The sequence below is a fragment of the Quercus lobata genome, chromosome 12 (assembly GCF_001633185.2).
Source record: "Quercus lobata isolate SW786 chromosome 12, ValleyOak3.0 Primary Assembly, whole genome shotgun sequence".
NCBI classification, from domain to species: Eukaryota; Viridiplantae; Streptophyta; class Magnoliopsida; order Fagales; family Fagaceae; genus Quercus; species Quercus lobata.
The window spans coordinates 15,652,091-15,674,828 of NC_044915.1; the positions used below are offsets into that span (position 1 = coordinate 15,652,091).

The 22,738-nt window shown below is 37.0% G+C and overlaps 1 protein-coding gene across 1 annotated transcript; it reads right to left on the bottom strand.

Moving 5' to 3' along the window:
- Positions 1–20,780: 20,780 nt before the first annotated feature.
- On the bottom strand, positions 20,781–22,441 carry LOC115969774 (7-deoxyloganetin glucosyltransferase-like). The gene is made up of 2 exons (XM_031089386.1): positions 21,870–22,441; positions 20,781–21,769 (listed from the first exon to the last, which is right to left on the bottom strand). The coding sequence occupies exons 1-2, from the start codon at positions 22,417–22,419 to the stop codon at positions 20,829–20,831; spliced, it is 1,491 nt and encodes a 496-aa protein (XP_030945246.1). The 5' UTR covers positions 22,420–22,441; the 3' UTR covers positions 20,781–20,828.
- Positions 22,442–22,738: the final 297 nt, after the last annotated feature.

Genomic DNA, 22,738 nt, shown 5'->3' on the forward strand with positions numbered 1-22,738 from the left:
GAAAACCAAACCGGTAAAAAACCTGGGGAGGATTTAACCTAGCCATCCTCAAGGTAAAAAGCAAATCCACTAGAAAGAATTGAAGTTCATACAATAAGACTTACAAGCCCTCCCGCTCGACTTCTTATTGCTACCCACTAGTAGAACTTACTGACACGACCACGTGCAAGCTCCGAATCCACAGACTCCTTCTTTCTTTGATTCCCTCCAGCTACAAGCACCATCGCTTGTGTATTCTTTAAGCTTTAATGGCAGCAACTGAATTAATCATTAAGGTGTAGAAAATATCTCCTCCTTGAAAGCCCTAAGTTTGTGTAAAGGAAAACTCCTCTAGATCTCACAAGAGATTTACACAAACCGCAATATGAGCAACCTTTAGAGAGCCTTTGGGTACAAAACCCTAAAAAATAAAAGAGGCACAAGAGGCACTTTAATCTCTCTAAAAACCACTCCAAAAAAACGTTCTAGGGTTTCCCTTATATATAGGAGAGTTTTACTTGAACCCTAATACGTTTAAGTAGAGTTTGGGCTGAACTGGAACTCTGCAGAAAAATAAATCTGCACGTGGTTCGATCGATCGAGTCTAATTTTCGATCGATCGAGCCTTGCAGATTTAGTCCAATAAATTCTGCAATCACTCGATTCCAATTTCACAAATAAACATACTTTGAGCAAGCCTAAACCTAGACTCTATGTTTTGATCATGGTTTGCCAACATAATACAAATTGAAATTCTAATACATTAGTTCCTAATTTCTTAGAACCTAACACTACTCTAAGCCATATTTATCAAATCATAGTAGTAAAATGAAAGCTAAAAGAGTAGGGAAGAAGAATGCAAACACAAGATAACACCCTGATGTGTTATCGAAGAGGAAACCGAAGAACTCAGCAAAAAACCTCTCCACCACCCTCCAAACAGTAAATCGATCCATAAGAGAATAAAGTTGGAGTACAAGAATCACAAAAGACCCTCAAAGCCTAGTCTACCCCATGTACTCGAGCCCTCCAAACTCCTACTACCAACTGACTTCACCAAGCCTTGTCTTCTTTAGCTCTCCAGATCACGCAATTTAGCCCGATTGCATCCACCAAAAAAATGGCTTCTTCCAATGCTTCCCAGCAGCATCAAAACCTCACTTTACACTCAGGATGGGCTATCAACCTCTCAAGGATTTGGAAATGGATAGGTAGGAGTTGAGGACAACCACAATGGATTGTGTAGAGAATTTTGGGTATAACAATCTCTCACTCTCAAGGGTAGTGGCTAGATTTTCTCTCTGAAAGCACTCCTCAACATATGTGGGTAATGTAGGTATATATAGTGTGGGTAGGGATAGGGTGTCTCAAATATGACAAAATAGCAAAACAAAATGTTTCGCGGGTATCTCGCTGAAAGGCCTTACCTGTGAGACACTCGTAAAAACCATCTGTCACCATCTATCATGACTCTTCGCATTCTAGTCATGTGCTAAGCACATGCTTCACTTTGCGGGAAGGCTACTCACGAGCTACCCGTGAAAACTCATTTGGTCTTTAATTGCCTTGAGTCTTTACACTCTCTCTCACACATAACCCTTACAATAAAATCCCACATAAAATACAGGGTACAAAAGATTGAACATAATTATAATCAAATTTGGCACGAAATTAAAGCCAACACAAACTAGTTGTAAATCACAACTTTACAATCTCCCCCTTTGGTTATTCTGTGACAAAACCCCTAAAATAGACTTTAGACTTAAACATGAGTTTGAGAACAGTGGTAAAACTCACTCACACCTAATCTAGAAGCTGTGAAGCACTTGCTTGTATATGCCTGTAACCTGAAACACTCGCACATAAATAAAACATTCATTAAGCTTATGACAAGTTGAGTACACGGTATGTATATAAGCAAGTAAAATGCGATCAAGGTAATAAACACTATATAAATAGTTAAGCATATCTTGATCAAATAGGAACAGTCATCAAAGAATGACTACAATGAACATTTATCTAGTAAATGATCATTCGGACACGCAAAGCAATTAAGAGCAATGCAGAAATCAATTACATGTCCAACTCACAACTAATGCAAAATACAAGAAGTTTTTGCATTAAGGATACGAGATCTAACAAGGGCACAAGTGTGTAGTACTCAAGATTATGCAACAAAATCTAAAAGTACAAAAAAAAATGCTACAAAGCAAGGATATAAAAGAAAGTACTCAATATAAACTAAAAGTTTTAAACCAAAGTACTTAAAGCTTTAAAAGAAAGCAATGTAAATAACCAAGAGTTGTAAAGACTATAAAAGTAAACATGAAATGAACTATAAACATGACTAGTCCTCAAAAACTAATAAGCTATAAATAGACTAGCCAAACAATGGTTAGACTGTCCAAAAGTATGTGTGTATGTGTCAACTGTCTCCTTTTGAGCTCACAAAACTCCCCCTTTCACTGTGCACACTTCCCTTCTTGTGATGCTCTCCCCCTTACTATATGCTATCGTCCAATCTATATAGTGAGTTGCTCTCCCCCTTTTTGTCATGAATAGCTAAAGGCTCTCCTCTAGTTTGCATTGAATCACATCTAACTGAGTCTCAATGGTTGTGAAATGCATTTGAACTTGGCTGTTGGTGGAGTAGATGACATTGCAAGTCCTAAAATACGCTCATGTAAACCTTCAACCAAAATAGTCAATTTGTCAGCATGAGAGCTAGATTGTGGCTGAGTGCTAGTAGTCTGTGGCTCAAGAGTATGAAAAGATGCAGTCTCGGTATGCCCAGGGGTAGTGTGAGCAGCTGAGCCATGACCGGAAGGAGTGGCATGTGGGAAAGATTCACTCTTTGGTGTTTTGGACAGATTTTGCTTTTCCTGCTCAGCAGAAGAGTGACTTTTTATCTTTTGAAGAGACATCATGGATATTGGGCATTGACTAACTAGGATCGTTCCATCTCTTGGTGGACGAACACCTTTAAGTACCATGATTTTCATGATGAGACTGCAGAAAGGAAGACACATGCGTGCTACTGTTCTTGTTGCTGTTTTCCGTATTGTCTGGAAAATGTGAGCGTAAATATCAATCAGAGTTCCTGTGATGAGATCACACAAGAACTGTGCTCTTCTAAGATTGATGAACCCAGTGTTAGACAGTGGATAAAGATTGGAGAACATGTTCAATGGGAGAGTTTTTAATTCAGGTTCAAACTTCGCAGTTTCAATGGACGTGCCTTTAGCTGAAATCTCATGATCAGGTTTAAGAATTTGAAGAATATCTGTCACTGGAGGAATTCTATCATTATATGGAGAGATGTCCACATTTTATGGTCGATTTATTCGAAGGACCTTTGTAAGGTAATCCGGAGTGATAATAAATTCCTTTCCTCACACCTAACACTTCAATTTAACTTTGGTGAATTTAGCATTTGAGTAGAATTCCTTAACTAATTCATCAATCGGATCCTTGAAGTTCCCAAATAGATTTGCCCAATCTTTATTCTAAAAAATCTCAGGGTATCAAACCGTACAATCCGTTCTAGCACAGTAGGGGCATCCTTAAAAATGCTGGAGAAGGTCTGAGAATCTAGGGGAGTCTTGAATCTCTCGCTGTTGGAGCCATTTGACGAATGTCGGGTCCTTTTTGATACAGGTGATGATGTAAGGTCAATCACAGGGTCTTTACCATGAGAGGAACGACGATACATCTGCAAAAATAGACACACAGCAAAAAGGAACAAGTGCAAAAATACAAAACATGAACACAAACTTGATTAGATCCAAGTTAGTCCATAACAATAAGCACAAAGTCCTAAAAAGAACATAATCAAATTCACAAAATCATGTTATAAGTACCAAACATGGAAGCAACAAATATCTAGCATGAGTAATATGCAAAACATGATAAGTGAGCAAGTTTGTGCATCAAGTGGGCAGGTGGTGTGCCTATGTGATGCATGTGCAAGGCATGGCTAAGCACATTTCGGTCAAAGTGTGTAAAACACCCAACCAATGATCAAAATATGATAAACATGTATAATCATGGTAATTCCCAAAGTTTGGAACTCATTGGAGTCCAAAACAACACCAAAATGCCATTTGGGCATTTTATCAACACTTGGTATGCACCTATAAAATTAACATGTGGGCAATGCATGAATATGATTGAATCTTGCCTAAATACATGATAAAATGCCACAATTGGCCAACACAATCACAAACAAACCGAATGGGACAAAGCCCAATAGAAAAATTGAAAGAATTTTCACAAAATTTAAAGTTCCCAACCCTTTTTCAAAAATACCCCAATTCAAGCAAAATCAAGAAATTTTCTGCATAATCTAAGGAAATAAAGAGAAAAGATTGTATAGACATACCTTAGAAAAGATTTGAAGAGGTTTTCTTTTGAGATTTGATTGGGTTTTTGAGTGAAATAAGGTTTTGGGTTGAGAGAGGCACGAGGGAGGCAAAGTGAGGGGAAAATGATATGTTTGAAAAACTTTCTACATCAGCCCTTTAAAACTAAAAACATGCATTTTTTGCGGGTTAGCTTCTTGCTAAGTTACTCGCGAAAAATGCCTCTGAAGCACAAAACATTTCACGGGAAGACTTTACTCGCGAAATAGTCGTGAGACAGTCATGAAAGTCTCTGTCTAAAATTTTGTGTTTTCAATATTTTTCCTTAACTCATTTTTGTGGGAAGAGTTTAGTCACGAGCTTCTCGCAAAAATGCCTCTGAAGAAGTTTTTAATGAAAAACATGAGAAATGTAATTTTAACAAGAACTCAAAACACGAAAGCATAAAAAAACTTTCAAAAACATATAAAATACTCAAAAATCTTTTTGGGTTTGATCGACAAGCATTTGAGTATACATATCACATTTGATTATGTACAATCATACAAATAAAATAAGCATTCATTGAACAAAAATTCTTGTGTGTTGTGTGTGAGTATCAAATGTGGAATAGTCCTTAGTCCAGAGTGAAACTTCAATGATCAATTCAATCAAATCATACACAACTGATACTAGGTCAAGAGGTCCATCTCAATTATTGAAATGAACATATATGACCTCCCACAAAAATGATTACGTATCTTCGAAGCCTTTTCATTTGGCTTATTTACAATTCATAACATTTGATCATTTTTGAACAAAACATTTCATTTTGAGATCGGTGCTTGAAATTTTGATATTTCAATTTTGTGAATAAGCCTTTGGCTTTATGGGCATCATACATTTCAATACAAGTCGCTTTCCCTTTTTCCTAGTTAAATATTAGTATGTGTGATGGCTTTTGTAACTCATTATCTCTTTTCATTTTGAGATTTACATTGGTTGAGCTCTTTAAGCAAAAAAAAAAAAAAAAAAAACATAAAAAGTGTGGGAAGATATATAGGCACAAGTTTATGCATGTATTAAAACCATCAAGACTATTGACCAATCATTCATGACAAGCTTGAAGATCGATTTACAACAATCACACATAAATTTCAAGATTTTTCCCACAAAGATAGATGTGCGTACATAACAAGCTAAGCTTGTAAATGCACTACGCCATTAGTACGAAGGTACTAGGCCAAACTCACATGTGATATACATAACACAAGCAATCAAACTTTTTAGAGATTTTTCAATTTTTATGAGTTTTTTAATTTTTCAACACACTAAAAAACAGAACATGTAAAGTAAGATCAACAAAAACAACAAGTACAAACAAACTTGAAAAGAAACATGCTAGAACATAAAACATAAGCAGACCACTAAATCAAAATCACAACATATAGGAAGAATTGATGCATGGACATGGTCAAAAGCTTATGCATGTGTACCCTTCTTCACCCACACGGCACGTGCATTTGGGGTGATATCCCTAAAGGATTGGGTATGAGAGTTGTGATTCTCAAACCTTTAACTGAAGCTTGCCAAACAAGAAGTGATGGTATCTATTATCTTTATCACATGACCAAAACCGGAATCAGCTTCTCGCCCTTTAGATTGCTTGGCATTCCAATTTCCCTTTCCTTGTCCCCTTAGCCTTTGAGAATCCGCTTTCTTCAATGCATGAAGTTTATAGCAGTTAGGTCTTGTGTGTCCTATAACTCCACAATGGTGGCAGAAGTGTTGAACTTGAGGACCTCCTTGAGACTTTGGGAGAGACTTCCTTTTAGCCTTGGGTTTGACCACAAATAGATTTTAAGGTTTTGTCAAAACCTTTTGACCAATTCCATTTGACTTCTTCCCCACTTTTGCATTCTCAACACTTGGAGTTGCTACCATTGGTTCCTTAGCTTTAACAAACTTCATCTCCTTGGACACATTGGCACTTGAACTACTCTCTCCGGAATATCCTAAGCCACTTTTGTTAGAAAAAGGCTTTTGATGTGCAAGCACCTCATCAAGTTTCTTGGAGGCAACACGCTCCACTTTGGCATTAGCTTGAATCACTTCAAGCTCAAGAAAATTGATCTTGGAGTAGGCCTCGATTAGTTCTCCATTCAGCACCTTAACTTCACACGTCGTTGCCTTGTACCTTACAAGTATGCTCTTGTAGTCTTGTTTAGCTTTCCTCATTTTTTGATGGTTGCCTTAGCACTCTAGCATGCTCTCCGGTTTTCTCAAGAAGAGAATTATAAGATTCTTGCAGTTCCTTGGTTCCTTCATCTTCATCATTGGATTTTCCCCAATTCCCATAGACTTTACTTCGGTGTGCTGTTCAAGTTCTTTCACTAGAAGGCTCAAATCTTCAGATGAGTCCATGGGTGCAATGGTCATAAATGCGGAGTAATTTCCTTCTTCGTCATAGCTTTCTTTCGAATCAGAATTTGAACCATCTGAGTCATTAAGGGTAGTTGCAAAGACTTTACCCTTCGCTTTCAAATACGTGGGGCATTCTTTCTTCACATGCTCATGTCCTTTGCACTTAAAGCACGTGACCATTTCAGATGGTGAGGAGTCTCTTGAATCCTTCTTCTTGAAATCTTTCTTGTCCTTCTTGAACTTTGAGAATTTGCCCTTCTCAAAAGACTTTCCATCTCTCTTGAACTTTAGGAACTTACGAAAGTTCTTAGCAAGATATGCCACATCCTTTTCAACCTCATCCTCATCCGAGGATTCTTGAGCTTCTAATCTCTTGAAGAGAACTGATGAGTTCTTGAATTTTAATCTTATCAAGGTTTTTGCTCTCTTTGATGGCAGTGACTTTTGCACGGAAACTCTCCGGTAATGATCATAGAATCTTCCTCACAGTCTTGGAGTCCTCCGTCTTTACCCCCAAGTTGAATTTCCCAATCACCACCTCATTTAGCTTCCCATAAAATGAGTCGAATGACTCGTCTTCACTCATCTTCAACTCCTTGAAGCATGTGGTAAGCATTTAAAACTTGGTGTCCTTCACCTTTTTGGTGCCTTCATAGGTTGTCTCCAAGATTTGCCATGCCTCCTTGGCCATTGTGACATAAGAGACCTATGAAATTCATCAGGAGAAACACCACTGAAAATAGCATTTAAAACCTTGCTATTAGCATTAGCCGCCGTAAGAGCTGCCTTATCCCATGTGGATTTAGCGGCCTCTGGCCTAGTCCATCCTATCTTAATAGCGTCCTAAACATTATCATCAATAGAACATAGAAATGCCCTCATACGGACTTTCCAAAAAGCGTAATTGCTCCCATCAAAGTATGGAGGAGCATTAAGCGATTATGATCAATCTATCTCAAAAGGGTCTAGGATCACACTTAGGTAATGAAACCAAAGCAAGTGTACCCACTCTCATATCAATTGAAAACTCAAATTTACGTGAAAACACAAGAGCTGTTTAGACCCTTAAATTAAAAATTACAGCTCGGTTGATTTTACTCTAACTTAAACTAAGTGCAGAATAGAGTAAATGCGAGCGGATAAACAATATAACTACTCTAAGCCATATTCATCAAATCACAGCAATAAAATGAAAGCTAAAAGAGTAGGGAAGAAGAATGCAAACACAAGATAACACACCGATGTGTTATCGAAGAGGAAACCGAAGAACTCGGCGAAAAACCTCTTTGCCGCCCTCCAAGCAGTAAATTGATCCACTAGAGAATAAAGTTGGAGTACACGAATAACAAAAGACCCTCCAAGCCTAGTCTACCCCATGTACTCGAGCCCTCCAAGCTCCTGCTACCAACTGACTTCACCAAGCCTTGTCTTCTCTAGCTCTCCGGATCACACAATTCAGCCCGATTGCATCCACCAAACAAATGGCTTCTTCCAATGCTTCCCAGCAGCACCAAAACCTCACTTTACACTTAGGATGGGTGTGGTAAGTGCATGGGCTGTCAACCTCTCAAGGATTTGGAAATGGAGAGGTAGGAGTTAAGAAAAACCACAATGGATTGTGTAGAGAATTGTGAGTATAACAAGCTCTTACTCTCAAAATTAGTGGCTAAGGTTTTCTCTTTGAAAAGCACTCCTCAACATATGTGGGTAGTGTGTGTATATATAGTGTGATTAGAGACAGGGTGTATAAGATATGAGAAAATAGCAAAACAGAATGTTTCACGGGTATCTCACGAGAAGGTCTTACCCGCAAGACACTCACGAAAATCAGCTGTCACCATTTGTCATGACTCTTCGCATTCCAGTCATGTTCTGAACACATGCTTCACTTCATGGGAAGGCTACTCGCGAGCTACCCACGAAAACTTCTTTGTTCTTTAATTGCGTTGAGTCTTCACACTTTCTCTCACACACAACCCTTACAATAAAAACCCACATAAAATACAGGGTACAAAAGATTGAACATAATTACAATCAAATTTGGCACGGAATTAAAGCCAACACAAAATAGATGTGAATCACAACTTTGCAAATTGATTAGAGTATGCAATATCCAACTTGAAAAGAACATTTGTTTATGCACATTGAAACAAACAAAGTATATCAATATCAAAAGTATCATTTCATTCATATAGATACTGTTGGATTAAGATAGATTGACCCTAGTTGATTAATTCAATTACCCAAGTTGATTAATTAGGTCAAATTACATGCAAATGGTGGAGGCGCCAACAAATCACCAAATAAACTAAATGCAGCGGAAATTAAATTGACATAGTGATTTGTTGACAAAAGGGGAAAACCTTTCGCAAGGCAAAAACCCTACTGGGTGAATTTAAGGTCGCCACTCCCAAGAATTCACTTATTAATAATTAAGCGGTTACAAGTATGAGGAATCTTATCATTACCCTAGCCTATCTCAAAATACCAACCTACAGTTGAATCTTTACTTCAATACCTAATTGAATATGATATTGTAGTAGCCTTCTTTCCTTTGTTGCATAAATCTCCAATCTGTGACTAACTCCTTTGCATGGATGCTAGTACGTGACTAACTCTAGCAACTTGATTGATTGTTATTGGCTGCAAAGTTCTTCACTTCATAAACGACGAAGATCAGGAAGCACTTGGTTACAAAACCCTAAGGCGTACAAATATAGTAGTTTCACACAGAGTATATGAGTTCTAGGTCTTTGTTTTTGTGTTTGATGACTTTTAAAATAAGCCTTATATATGACTAGGGCCATGACAAAAGAAACCCTAATCATCCAAGTCATCATGAGCCAAATTTCAGATTTGGAAATTCTGAAATCGTAGATCTCGATAGATCGGGCTTGTGTTAAGCTTCTCCATTAAACTTCGATAGTAGCATTTGTCGAGCTTCTGTCGAGACTTAATAAAAACGACTTTTCTTCACTTATTTCTTGGATCAACCTTCATGTCTTTAATGATACCACTTGATATGTTTGAACAACATACTTCTTGATATATTAAACCCAACTTAGATCTACCCAACTACAAGTAAATTGCATTTTGTCTAAGAATTAACCAATTACATAAAAAATATGACCCTAACAGATACTAGCAACAAAAGTATATCAATAGACATAACTATATACAGTATGTTTGACAAAAGTGGAGACCACTTAATAATAGTGACAAATAATGCTTGTATGAGTCCAAAAAAAAAAAAAAAAAAAAAAAAAAAAAAAAAAAAAAGAAAGAAAGAGAGAGCTTAGGGACTAAATTAGTCAAATGATTGTAAAAATTATTTTGTTTGGATATGGGACAAGAACTTGAACAATATAGGTAAAGAACTCGAAAAGAAATGCAACTGAACTCTTAATGAAAAAATCATAGAACCAATCTTGGGAAGTCCAAGGAGAAGTTACAAAGATATAGAGTCTCATTTTGTATGTTTAGAGCTCACACTTAACAACCTTTATCTTCTCTCTCTCTCTCTCTTTTTTTTTTTTTTGGGGGGGGGGGGGGGGGGTGATCCATCCCTATTTATACTTATGGAGGCATTCTTCCCACCATCCACCTGTAGGGCAGATATGGAAGTGGGGCGATACTTGTCCCATCCTCTATTTCCCTTTCTTTTGAGGTAGAGATGGTGGAAATTAGGTTGTCTAGCACTGTTCTTGTGTGTTATTCAGCCATAAATGTGGCACTGCTGACATGTGAGGTGGATTAAATTTGGAGGGCATGGTTGCTTCCTCTAGAAGCTTCATTCTTCCAAACTTTTAGTCTTATCTACCTTCTAGCTTGCCTGAATCCTTGTTTGTGTTATGGGCGTTGGGTGGATTTTGTAGATTTCATGCACGCCTCCAAGGATGGGATACTCCTCGAATACCTTCAGAGGAACATATCCTCATTGGATGGCTCTTCTCAAAATTCATGATGACTATTTTTTCCCTTTTAGAATCTCCTCCATTGGAGAAGGCCATTAGGGCCTGCTTTTGGTTAGGCCCAATTTGGCAGGCCCAAGGTTTTCCCCTTATTTTGGCCCTTTAGGCCTATTGGCCCAAGCTCGTTTGCCATAGCTAAATTCTTCCTCCCATAATGCCAAATACAAAAAACAAGTATTGTCACTTCTCCAAACTAACCAACACATAATTGTTTATGTATGCCACTTATCCAAACCAACCTAATACTAACAATTGGTTTTATCCCCACTAAGACACATAAACACACAACATAATAATTGTACAACTTTTTTCTATTAAAAGACCAAAATGTGCACTGCCACTAGCAATCATGCACATTGACAAAAAACAATACAAAAAACAAAATCAAATGTTTCATTTTTCAATGACTTTGCCCTTGCCCTGGACCTTACCCTTACCCTTGCCCTTGACATTGCCTCAAGTTGAGAATATCGCACCTTCTGTGTGAGGCCTTAATCCACCGCTTCCAGTTAGGAACACTTCATTGGCCCTTAGTACCTGTTTTGGAGCTCTATCAGTTTCAGATTGCAAAATATATCCAAAGCTTCATGTTAATGTCATAAGAAAAGCAAATGATACAAAAATGGATGTTGTCTCAGTAGATACTTGATATAATTGTTGTCTTATGTCCCATGTTTCTTTAGGAGTATGAGAGATAGGTTGACTACATGAGAACCATTGATAAATTTCAAACTACCAATAGGCTTAGTTAAAACCGGCCAAACTACAATGTTAACTACAATTAACCAAAAAAAAAAAAAAATTAATGGCTTGGAGATATGGTGAAATCGTTTTCTTGATATAATATTTGTCCATACATTTGAGTTACTAAGGGATTACTACAAATTTGTCTCAAGATACAATTGGGTTCTACAAATAACAATTTTAGTAAAATCTCACAGAATATCTTATATTTTTTGATAAATCAATATGTTAATAGTTGGAGTTTAAACAATACGTATAAACCATGAAAGGTAAAAAATAAACTGTTATAATTGTTGGAAAACTATTAGAAACAATTTCCCAACGTTTACAAACATGTGAATATCAAGTGATGCAACTCTTGGCCATAAATTCAGCAGAAACCACAATTTCACATAATATCCCTTGAAATTTGGTCGACCTAATTTCAAGCAAAACAATAAAACTATCAAACAAAAACATTAACTACATTTGCTTAACATTCAGATGACCCAATGTCAGGCTAAAATCCAATGAAGTCACAAATACATTTTCCACTTGATTTTTCTATTGTTTCTCCCCCTCTCTTCTAAAGAGATAATAACACTCGTCCACTTCCAAAATGGGATTAAAAAAACATTCTTCCACTACCAAAGTGGGATCAAACTTATATTACAACTTAATATATATATATATATATATATTTTTTTTTTCTTTGATAAGATATTACAACTTACTTGGATATACAAAATATTTCAACAATCCCCCACTAGGTTACTTGTAATACACACTCTCATTTACAAAGTTAATTGAAACTCTATCATGCATAATTAAAGGAAGGTGTTTGTCAACTTAAACCTCCCTTTGGTATAATTGCTTCAAGACTCCAAAAGAATTAATGGTGGCTTGCTTCAACATACACATAAGAACGTCCACAACTATTTATGAAATACATTGTTGTTAGCACCATCATCCCCATGTGATTTTCTTGGTTTAGTAATATTCAAAAGAGAAAACTACTCTTTTACGGGGAACCACTCCTATGGTTTTTTTTTTTTTTTTTGGAATAGATCCATCACTCATTCATTAATATGTAAAAGATCATGATGCAAAGCATCTATCATCTTCCATCCAATACCTATCCTCCACAATGTTCCTAGCAAATCTAGCTAAAGAATGAGTCACCATATTTCCTTCCCTTTTAACACAACTAAAACCAACAGATTGTCTACCTAAAATAAAATGTCTAATGTCATCCACAATATGGCCAAAGAAAGAATTATTAGATACAGTACTCGAAATTGCTCTCATCACATTTGAGTTATCACCCTTAATCACCAGATTTTGGAACCTGGCCTCTATAGCAAATTTCACGGCCTTTCGACATGCCAAAGCTTTTGCGTCATCGCTATTGTGCACATATTCCCCCCTTGCTGCCATTCTAGCCATCACCTCACCATCAGAGTTTCAAATGATCACGCCAACTCCAGAACAATTCAAGTCTGAGAATACCGCTACATCGAAGTTCAGCTTATAGACATCTTGTTGCGGAGGCTTCCAGAAGTTGCTGCTTGTTGCTGCACTTGAAATCCCCAAATTCGTTTGAGCTTTTTCATATTCTTCTAGCAGTTCAGCCACACGATTTGTCAACCACCGCGGGTTCTTCATTTGTCCTCCATGCACCACCACATTGCGTTGATTCCATATGAGCCAAGCTTGGACAAGGAAGAGCTCCATATCGGTTGTGTAGGGAATTTAACCGAATTCCAACCTGTGAGAAACAAAAAAATAGAGAAAAACAAACGCCAAAGAAAAAAAAAACAACCACACGCACAAGACAGTATTTACATTGTTCGGCAATTTGCCTACGTCCACGGAGTTGCAGAGATTTCACTATTATCAGGGAAAAAGAAAAATACAATACAAGAGTGCGGCTACAATTTTCTCTCTATATAAAACACGGCAACACCACCCCAAAATTAACACCCTAATCACCAAGTCTAAGCCTTAGTAAATCTTCAATTAAAAACCACGCAATATTATTCGGGTCGGGTCGGGTTAGGTCGTCAAACTGAATCAAACAAAAAACTAGGCTCCACAAAGCCCAACAGGTTGTTGATAATCTGTCCAGAAAGCTTTAAATAGTTGCAAAAAATATCAAAATGGTTAGTTTGAAACTTCTGTAGCACATGGAGACTCCCTGCCCAAACGTCTTGGGTTGCACCACAACCCCATATTGCATGTAAGGCATCCTCAGGTAGCCTCTTACAACAGTGGCATAAAGAATCTGAAATAATTTTGTGCTTTGCAAGATTCACCCGAGTTGGAAGGATGTCATGGCAAGCTCTCCAGCCAAAGATTTTTATTTTCCTTGGTATCTTTAACTTCCACAAAGCACCCCACCCATGTTGCCATCCACTTCTATTTGATGCTTCAGCCCGAAACTCATTCCTCAGCACCTGTCGTGCTACATGGTATCTAGACTGAACATTGTACTCACCCCTCCTATTATGCAACCATACCATACTATCCTCCACAACCCGTCTACTCAAGGGAATTCTGCAGATTGCCTCGACTTCATCTCTATTAAACTTGGCCATCAAGAGATCTCTCCTCCATCAGTGAAAATCCCAATCAATAAGGTCTAACACTTTCCAGCCCTCCTCCATATCATTCACCGGGTGTAGCAATTTATTAGAAGGGTAATTTGGGATCCATTTATCATTTGTGGCATCAATGGACTCACCATTTCCCACTCTCCAACAGCACCCACTCCTCAAAATTGGCAAGGCAGCCATCATGCTCTTCCAAACAAAAAGGCTGTTAAGTGAATCATGCGCATGAAGAAAATTGCATCTAGGGAAATATCTAGCTTTGAAACATTTAAAGAGTAGAGACTCTTGATTTTTTAGCAACCTCCAACCTTGCTTTGCTAACATAGCAAGATTAAAATACCCCAAATCTCGAAAAACCCATTCCCCTTTCCTTCTTTGGTTGAGTTAAGCTATCCCAACTCTTCCAATGAATTTTCTTATCATTTTCGACTTGCCCTCACCAAAATTTAGTGCACAAGGAATTTAGTTCATCACATAACTTCACCAGTAATTGAAATACTCCCATGGTATAAGTAGGAATAGCTCGGGCAATTGCCTTGATAAGTACTTCCTTCTCGCCTTGGATAATATTGTCCCTTTCCAACCCTGCAACTTTTTCCAAACTCTATCCTTTAAAAAAGAAAAATTTTGGTATTTTGCTCGACCCACCAACATAGGAAGACCCAAATAAGACTCAAAACGCTCCACTTCTTTCACTCCTAAAAGTGATACAATCTCATCCCTTTGGCTGCCACAGGTATTACTACTAAAGTATACTAATGATTTCTCCATATTAATACATTGGCCAGAAGCATTAGCATAAGTCTAGAGCACTTCATTTATCACACCAACCTCTCTATTAGTAGCTTGACAAAGAAGAATGGAATCATCTACAAACATTAGATTGGAGATTGTTGGCACCCTTCTATATATAGAAATATCCTTGATCCGCCTATCCATCTCAGCCTTAACTAGTAATGAAGTGAACCCCTCAGCACACAATAGGAACAGGTATGGTGGTAATGGATCACCTTGACGGAGCCCCTTGGATGGGTTGATATTGCCATAAGGCTTCCCATTTATGAGAGTGGAAAAAGAAGGAGTGGTAATACACCCCATCACCCAATTAATCCATGTCACTAGAAAACCCAACTTATCCATTATACCTTGCAAGAACTGCCACTCAACATGGTCATATGCCTTGCTAATGTCAAGCTTCAAAGCTAGAGCACCTTTTTTACCTATTTTCGAGAATGCATAGTGTGTAAAGTTTCATACGCCACCAATACATTGTCTGTGATGAGCCTTCCTGGAACAAAAGCACTTTATGTAGGGGATATAATACTTGGGAGGACTTGTTTCAACCTGTTAGCCAAAACTTTAGAGATAATCTTATAAATAACATTACATAAACTAATGGGTCGGAAGTTAGACATTTTCTCAGGAGACTTTATTTCTGGGATCAACACAATATGGGTATGATTTATAGCAAGAACCATGATACCAAAATTAAAATAATCCAACACAACATTAACTATAGTAGTACCCACTACATGCCAAAAATTTTGGAAAAAAAGTGCATTCATACCATCAGGGCCAGGTGCCTTAGTTGGTCCCATTTGAAACAATGCAGCCTTGATGTCTTCAGTTGTAAATTCAGTAGTAAGAGTCTGTTGCATTTCTAGGGTCAGCTTGTGGGGCACAGTACTGAGGCAATCATCAATTTGGGGGCATGTACCTGCATGAAACAAGCTGTCAAAGCAATCAGCCGCCACCACAGCTATTTCTTCTTCTTCCTCCATCCAGACATCATCTAGATTTTTTATTCTCTGGATGTGATTTCTCCTTCTACGTTGTGAGGCCTTCGAATGGAAATTTTTTTTGTTCTTGTCACCATGTTTAAGCCAAGCCACTCTAGATCTCTGAGCCCAAAAAACTTCCTGTTTTAGTAGTAAATCATCCAATGTCTTGCTTATCTCCAGAAATTCAGCCCTTGAAACTTTAGTAGTCTCCACCATATTTAACACTTCCAATCTTCTCTGAAGCTATTTTATCTCCTTAGTTTTCGGGTTTGTTTTAGCTGAGCCCCAAGCCCTTAAGACTTCACTACAATTCTTTATTTTATGTTGCACCTGCTCCAACCCGTGGCCATCAACCTCACTAAGCATCCATGCATCTGAGACTACTTCTTCACACTCCTCCCAAAGCAGCCAATTTTCCTTGAACTTAAAACCTTTCTTACCCCTTCTCAGCTTCAGCTGCTGTGTTTGGAGAACAATAGGTAGGTGGTTGGATTCATGAGGGGGAAGATGAGTTGCAAAACACAACTAAAACTTGTCTCGCCAATCCTTTGTTGCAACAGCTCTATCAAACCTGAGTTTTGTGTTTGCATCCCCCGGTCTATTATTATTCCAAGTAAAAGGATAGCCTTTAAATCCCAAATCCTCCAAGTGACAATATTCCAATGCAGCCGGGAATGCATCTATTTGGCTCATTTGAGGTGGTCTCTTACTAAGCTTTTTTGTAGATTGAGATATTGCATTAAAGTCACCAATGCACATCCAAGGTCCCTCCACAAAAGTTTTAAGGTGTTGTAACAATTCCCAGGACTTATACCATAGATTAACTTCTGGCCAACCATAGAAACATGTTAGCCACCACTCAAAACCATCTTCTTCCTTTACTTTCACTAGGATATGATTAGCTGTGAAATTTATTTAATCCAAATCTATACTGTCCTTCCAAATCAAAGCCAACTCGCCATCGATATTAGGATTTTTAACAAAGATCTTATGCGGATATGGCAACTCACCATACAACCTATTAAACCCTTCCTTATCTAATCTTGTTTCCATCAAAAAGCACACATTGGGAGCTTGTCCCCTCACAATCTTGTGAAGGTTTCGACTTGTCCAAGGGTTCCCAAGCCCTTGGCAGTTCCAACTTAAGAGTTTCATTGCTCCCGACAAGGGTGACCGTCCACCCTCACCAATACATTTGCATCATTTGGAATTAACTTCTCACACTTAGCTTTCTGAACTTCCTCTTCTGTATGTGAAAGGGAAAGATTAGAATTCTGCTCAATAACTCTTTTCCTTAATATTAGACCCTCTATTGCTTTAGTAATAATTCCTAGCCCATAGTCCATACGTATAATTCTAGTCCAAGTAGACCTCTGCTTCTGCCTATGCTGTCCCTGCATCCCATGCAGCCCATCTACATGTTCAGCTTGTATCTTATCCAATATAGGTTTTGAATTGCTCACTGCCATGTCCACAACAGTAGGAGTAGAATCATGTTTATCCACAACCTCTCTAGAAATTAAATTGTCATCAACTTCCTCCACATCATTTTTCTCGAAACGCATCATCTAAAACTTTGGGTCAATCCCTTGATTCTTGACTTGATCATCATGATGAGAGAAATTGTCTCCCAGATTCTTGGGCTTCCATGCACCCGTCTCCTCCTCTACAGCTTCCTTTCGTGGTGGCGATCTCAAACGTCCACCAACAACCTTTAACCAATCTCCATATTGATACTCTATTTCCCCTCCATTTTTCTCCACAGCATAGTGACTAGCACAATGTCGTAAATCATGGCCAAGCAACCCACAGTAGTGACAAAAAATAGGTAACCTCTCATACTTAAATTTCACCCATGTGCGCACACTCCCTGAATTTGCTATAAACCCTCCACGCCTCAAAGGCTTCGAAATAGGCAATGCAACCCAAACCCTCATGAATAAATTTTGCATGTCTTGTCTTCAACACCTTTCTACATCTTCCACAGTACCCAACCTACTTCCTATTTTCAGTCGCTACTTGAGAAGAGAACATGTCAAACGGAGCCCCCCAAATCTGAACCCATAGAGAGGCATATTGAAATTGCACATTACTGGCAGTCATCCCCTTTTTCCATCTCTGAAGCATCAGTAGTTGATTATCAAAGCACCATGGACCCCCTTTTAAGACTTGGTTCAGATCAAATTCAATCTAAAACTTGAACTGGAATAAATTCGTTCCTCCTCTATAGTCTACAAACTGGACTGCAGCCCCCATACTCTCTTTATTGTAGCCAATGCAGCCCGTTTATTAAAGGTTTTGCAAGTCAAAAATTTGCCAACTAAACTCAGAGTACAACTTTCGATCTTAGGCAGCCTAGCCTCCTCAGGTATCGTAATAGTTTCTTCCTCCTCTGCAGTAAGTTTCATACTCCCCAAGCTCTCAATAACATCCTCTGCCATAATAGTTGACTGGAAAAACCCTTCAACGAAAAAAGAATAAGAAAAGAAGTGAAAAAACTTAGACCCTTAAGGCTGCGCCTAAGGGAGGAATACTCACTTAGAAAGCGAAAGAGAAGTCTCCTACGTGAAGCAAGGAAACCCTAGCCGCCATGGGAGAGAATCGCATTCAAAAGGAGAAGAGTTATAATGGTTGATAAAGTTGAAGTCCCTTCTTTATGTCTCTATTTTTCACAAACATTTACTTGTCTATAATCTTCGTTAAGGGTCTGTTTGGATAGAACTTATTTTGCTGAAACTGAAAACTGAAAACACTGTAGCAAAATAATTTTTAAATGTGTGAATAGTACTGTGGGACCCATTTTTAATGAAAATGTTGATAAAAAGTGGAATTTGTGGGACCCGTGAACAATGCACAAGTGCACTGTTCACAGCAGACCGGGTCAACAGTTGCGGCTAGGGAGAATAAAAAAAAAAAAAAAAAAAAAAAAACGCAGACGGGCAAACGCCTATCCAAACTGTACCTAAGAGTATTAAACACATCCTACTAAACGTAAGAGATTGCACTAATAATGGTTTTTCTTTTGGATATTGTCTATTAGTTTTCCACTTCATCACTATTCTGTGTTAATTACTATATGGTTTATTGCTTTTTATGTTGTGACATGCTTGTGATAATTAACCCATGATTATATTGAATAATAATTGATTAATTGGATCAAATTAATTAATTCACTTAAAATCAACCAAAGACTCTAATGTCAATTTTGGATTAAGGGCAACTCATTTCTACCCTACTCTCAATCCAAACTAACCATAAAGTTTATATTCATTGGTATTTAGAGATACCCAATTTGAAATCTAGTGGTTGTAAGTGAATTTCAAATTCTAGGTTATGTATTTGACATGGTTTCAACTTTCAAGCACCGATTCCATGATAAAGCAAGGCCACATATTTTAGAGATATCTCTAACCACATTTTTTAAATTATTTTATTTGTACCTTTAAATGATTTTAGAAAATTTTCTTTAATTATTTTAAGAAACTAGAAACTTGATTAATTCAATTTTGTGCTCTTAGGACAAATTTGAGTAAATTCTTAATTCCAACATTGTCTCATGGTAAACTATAACTTTGGATGTATAATAAGTGTTCTAATTGTGGGTTTTAGATAGTTCAACTAGTAAAAATTTTTGTCGTTGAATAAATAAATATGGAGTTTAAAACCTTGCTTACCCAAAAAATTTATTGATGTCTTGCCTTGATAATAAAATACAACTATCATGTAGCGAACATCATATATTAAAACTCTATTGTATCTATATATTTTTAAAAAGGGTGTCATAATTCATTTTATTTTAATTGTGTTTTTTGTGAAATAATAGTTTTAGTTCTTGAAATATATGATAAATTCAATATTAGCCTTTAAAAAGATTGGACTTAAAAAGATTTAAAAGGTAATAATTTAGTCAATTCGTTAATTTTTATTTTTATTTTTACTAACAACATGGTAAATGAACTGCTGATGCAACATCTTATATGAACTAATATACCATTCTTTAGTTGAGGTGACACCATTAAACATCATTTCTTTCTCTTTCTCTTTTTTCTCACAAAGTTTTGTGCTACCAATTTTTTTTAATAGTTGCAAATGCCACATATTATGACTGATGTACAGTAAATATGATGTAAGTGATATAGCCATGTGAAAGTATGATATACTACTCATAGCTTGATATTTGAATAAATTGTAAATAAGGTTTTTTTTTTTTTTTTAATTTGAAAAAAAAGTTGTGTCCATTGTTGTTATTGTTTTTTGTTTTAATTTTCTTTTGTGGAATTTTTTTATTCATTAAAATGGTAACGTGGTTTTTGTTTTTGTTTTTTTTTTTTTTCACAGAGATTACAATAAGATCCAAAATGAAAATTTATTGAAAAACTTAAGAATTAAATTAAAATTTTCAAAATATATAAACTAAAATAAAAACACCCAAAATATAGGAATTAAAAAAGTGTTTTTTTTTCTCCTAAAAGTTTGCATTATAAATTCACAAAATATATATATATATATATATTTATATATATATATATATTCTTATTGTCCAATTTCTAAAAGCAACCTAACAAAGAATCCAGTTAATTTCTATAACTTCGATTCTAAGATTATATCTGAACTTAAACCCAAAACAATATTGAAACGAAATGGTATAATTAGCATCTTAATTACAACATAACAACCCGAAGCTTCAATTAGCTAAGTTTTTATGGGTGTTTTGGAGGGCCGTTGGTGGTGGGGTCGATGTGTTTTAACTTGGGTGATTTGGCTAGCTACGTAGTTGGATTTTTTTAATGTGTGCTTGGCGTCGGTGTGATGGAAATTCAGGCATGGTTGTATCAACTATGGATTACAGTGGACGTGAAAATAAGCCATCATCATCATGGGTGTCTCATGCTGGAGATGAAAAGAAGAAGAAAAGAAGAAAGGGAAAAGAACAAAGAGAAGACAAACAAATTGAACAAATACAACACAAGACATTTTATTATTATTGTCATTATTTCCCTAGAACATTTGGCCTTTTGATAAAAGCACTTCACTCACAAGATTATTTAAATTGATGGATGAAGAACCAAGTGGATCAGTTGCATCTTCGGCCAATTTTTTCCACTCCAAGGCCTTTTTTTTCATTTTTTTACCCTTGTCTCCTACCATCAACTCTCTCACGTTCTTCTCCACTTCTTCTCTCTTGACATCATTATTGATCTCCATGCCAATGCCCCATTCATTGCAAGTATACTTGCAGTTTGTTTGTTGATCTGCAATGAATGGACAACAAAGCATTGGCACTCCAGCACTCAAACTTTCAATAATTGAATTCCACCCACAATGTGTTAAGAACCCTCCAACCGAAGGGTGGCTTAGCACTTCTTCTTGGGGGCACCAACTAATTATTAGAGATCTTTCTTTAGTTTCTATCTCGAATTCAAGTGGCAAAGTCCCTGATTCTCCAACAACTAAATCAGGCCTAATTACCCACAAAAATGGTTGTTTACTATTTGCAAGTCCCCAACCAAACTCAATTAACTGTAGTGGTGTCATAACAGTTACGCTGCCAAAATTCACATATATCACTGAGTTAGGTGCCTTAGAATTAAGCCAATTGAGGCAATGAGTTTCTTCCTTCCATAAACTATACCCAATTGATTCCAAAGGGTCATTGGGCAATTGATTGAGTAGTGGTTGGAGAGGACCAATGGCATATACATGAGAAAACATGGTTGAGAGAGCATCCAAAACTTCTTGCTCTAACATGTTGAATGTTTGAACAATAACTTTTGAAGCTTCAAGATCTCTCTTCGCTGTTTCAATCAAAAGATTAAGGATAGAATCATTTGGATCTATGGTTCGAACATAGCTTGGAAGATCCTTTAGACAAATGTCTCTCATACCTGGAATCCAATCTATAATAGTGTCTAGATACCCATTTGTTAAATAGCTTTCATCTACATGATAAAGATTAAGAAATGTTTTTAGCTCAAAAATATGTGATCAATATTAATAAAATAATGCAAAAAATTTATAGGGTTTTGCATTCTTTTTTACCTTTAAGTGGTATGACACCTTTGTCCTTGAGGGCAGGAAAACACATAAAACTCATTACACTGCAAGCAGCCATAGAGAAGCACATTACAATAGGGACTTTGAGTTCCTGAGCAGCCGTAACGGTGAAGGGCATGAAACCATCTGAGATAATACAAGTCACTGGAGGAATGTTTGATGTTGCATTGTTGAGTTTTGAAAGGAGGTGAGAAAATGGAGCTAAAAAGTTCTTCATAATGGAATCACAGAGAGAATGAAGGTCTTGGGTGGCATCGGGATCCATGGGAGGGAGGCTGTCTGGAATAGTTTTGAATCGAAAGTCAGACAAGCCATCTAAGGAGTTAGGACCATTAGTTTTCAGAAAACGTTGGTGATTAAACTCAGTGTTCACAAAGGTTACGTGAAAACCTCTATGGCGGAGAAGCTTTGAAAACTTTAGCATTGCCTTTATGTGGCTTTGAGCTGGGAATGGAATACAAACTGCATGAGGCTTATCTGCTACTACTGTCTTCATATCCATTTTCTTTTCTGTTCTGTGTGTGCGCATATGCATTTTTGTATATGTGTATCTTAACTGACCCAGTTTCATCTTAAATAGGAAATACTGAATATGTCAACTTTTAAATTTGAATAGTGATCCACTGGCCCACTTCTTTAATATAGTAGCCATTTGGGTACAATTATGGCTACAAGCAAAGACGACCTCTGGAGTCCAACTATCATTCTCTTCAATTTCCTTGACGATTAGGTGTATGGTCGAATCAAACTTTATCATGTCCAACTCAACATTATGTTAGAATCACTTTAGTTCGTAATAGGCTAAAGGCCCATCTTAGTCATCTTCTTTTTTTTTTTTTTTTAATAGAAATATC

Coding starts and splice junctions, on each gene's coding strand:
- LOC115969774 (XM_031089386.1), bottom strand. CDS start 22,419: ATGCATATGCGCACACACAGAACAGAAAAGAAAATGGATATGAAGACA. Junction 21,770..21,869: donor AGGTGTCATACCACTTAAAG/GTAAAAAAGAAT, acceptor TTTATCATGTAG/ATGAAAGCTATTTAACAAAT.